At 56.9% G+C, this 1,064-nt stretch overlaps 1 protein-coding gene across 1 annotated transcript in view; it reads left to right on the top strand.

Annotated features, from left to right (window-relative positions):
• Positions 1–20: 20 nt before the first annotated feature.
• LOC104513076 (glycogen phosphorylase, liver form-like) overlaps positions 21–1,064 on the top strand; it is a gene marked incomplete at both ends in the record, with an annotated part of 3,738 nt that continues 2,694 nt past the window's right edge. The window contains one exon of the mRNA XM_010156304.1: positions 21–122. Coding sequence (XP_010154606.1) covers positions 21–122 — 102 coding nt within the window. The remainder of the gene's footprint in view (positions 123–1,064) is intronic.

Below are 1,064 nucleotides of genomic sequence, written 5' to 3'. Positions count from 1 at the left end.
GGGGTGGTTTTCTCTTTCAGAGGATTTACTACCTCTCCCTGGAATTTTACATGGGGCGGACGCTGCAGAACACCATGATTAACCTGGGGCTGCAGAACGCCTGCGACGAAGCCATCTACCAGGTCAGCATGGCGGGGGGTCGCTGAGGACCCGCACCCGGAGGGCTCCCTGTTCTCCCTGTTTTCTTGCACCGGTTGCAAACGGCTCCTTGAGCCCCAGGAAAAGCCTCAGTGGGTAAACGCTGCTCCAGAACCTGCTCTCCAAAGGCCTGGGGCCGCAGCCGGTGCTTGCAACCCACGTGACCAACGCCGTTGCACAACAGCCGGAGCAGCTTTCGAGCAAACAGAAGGAGAGGAACTTATTTTGAGTTTTTTAAGTTTGGTTTTTTTTTTTATCTGTTAACCTTGCAACGAGGGCAGCCGGGTGAGGGCGGAGGGGGAGAGCCTGGGATGCTGCGTGGTGGTGGTAGCTTGGGGGAGCGGAAGGCACGAGGTTGTTTGGAAATGGTCCTCTTGAAAGATCTGCGGGAAATCCTCCTTACTGCTACGCTGAGGTCCCTGGACACAAATGCCAAATATTTCTAAAATAAAATGCTTGACATAATATAAACCACTTCAAGTATTTCTGCAGGCGTTCAGGGCTGCTGGTGGAATTCAGAGCTGTGCAGCCCGGTGCCGTGAAAGGTCAGCGGGGCTGCGGCCGGTGCTGGTGCTCCCGGAGCCGTCCGTGACCGGCCGGCGTGGGAGAAAGTGCGTGTCCACCTACATGGGAGCAGCGCAGGGTTCCACCCTCCCACACGGGTGGCCGTGGGACTGGCGCTGTCCCCATTCGCTGTGACTGTAGGGCTTCGGGGGGATGTTGGACCGAGGGGTTTCCATGGGAAAAGGTGGCTCAGCCCTGACAAGGCACTGTGTTATTTCCCACTGAGGTGCCTGAGAGCTTTGCATAGGCAAAACCTCTTCTTCCCACAGCATCCCGGGCTGGGAACTTTACATTTCCTTGTAGAAGTGGTGTAGCTGCTTCTCCGGGTGTCTCTGTCCAAGGGCAATGCCTGGAGCTGGGGG

This window comes from Eurypyga helias, unplaced genomic scaffold, assembly GCF_000690775.1.
Source record: "Eurypyga helias isolate BGI_N326 unplaced genomic scaffold, ASM69077v1 scaffold29447, whole genome shotgun sequence".
Classification (NCBI taxonomy): Eukaryota; Metazoa; Chordata; class Aves; order Eurypygiformes; family Eurypygidae; genus Eurypyga; species Eurypyga helias.
This window is presented reverse-complemented; position numbering and strand designations above follow the sequence as displayed.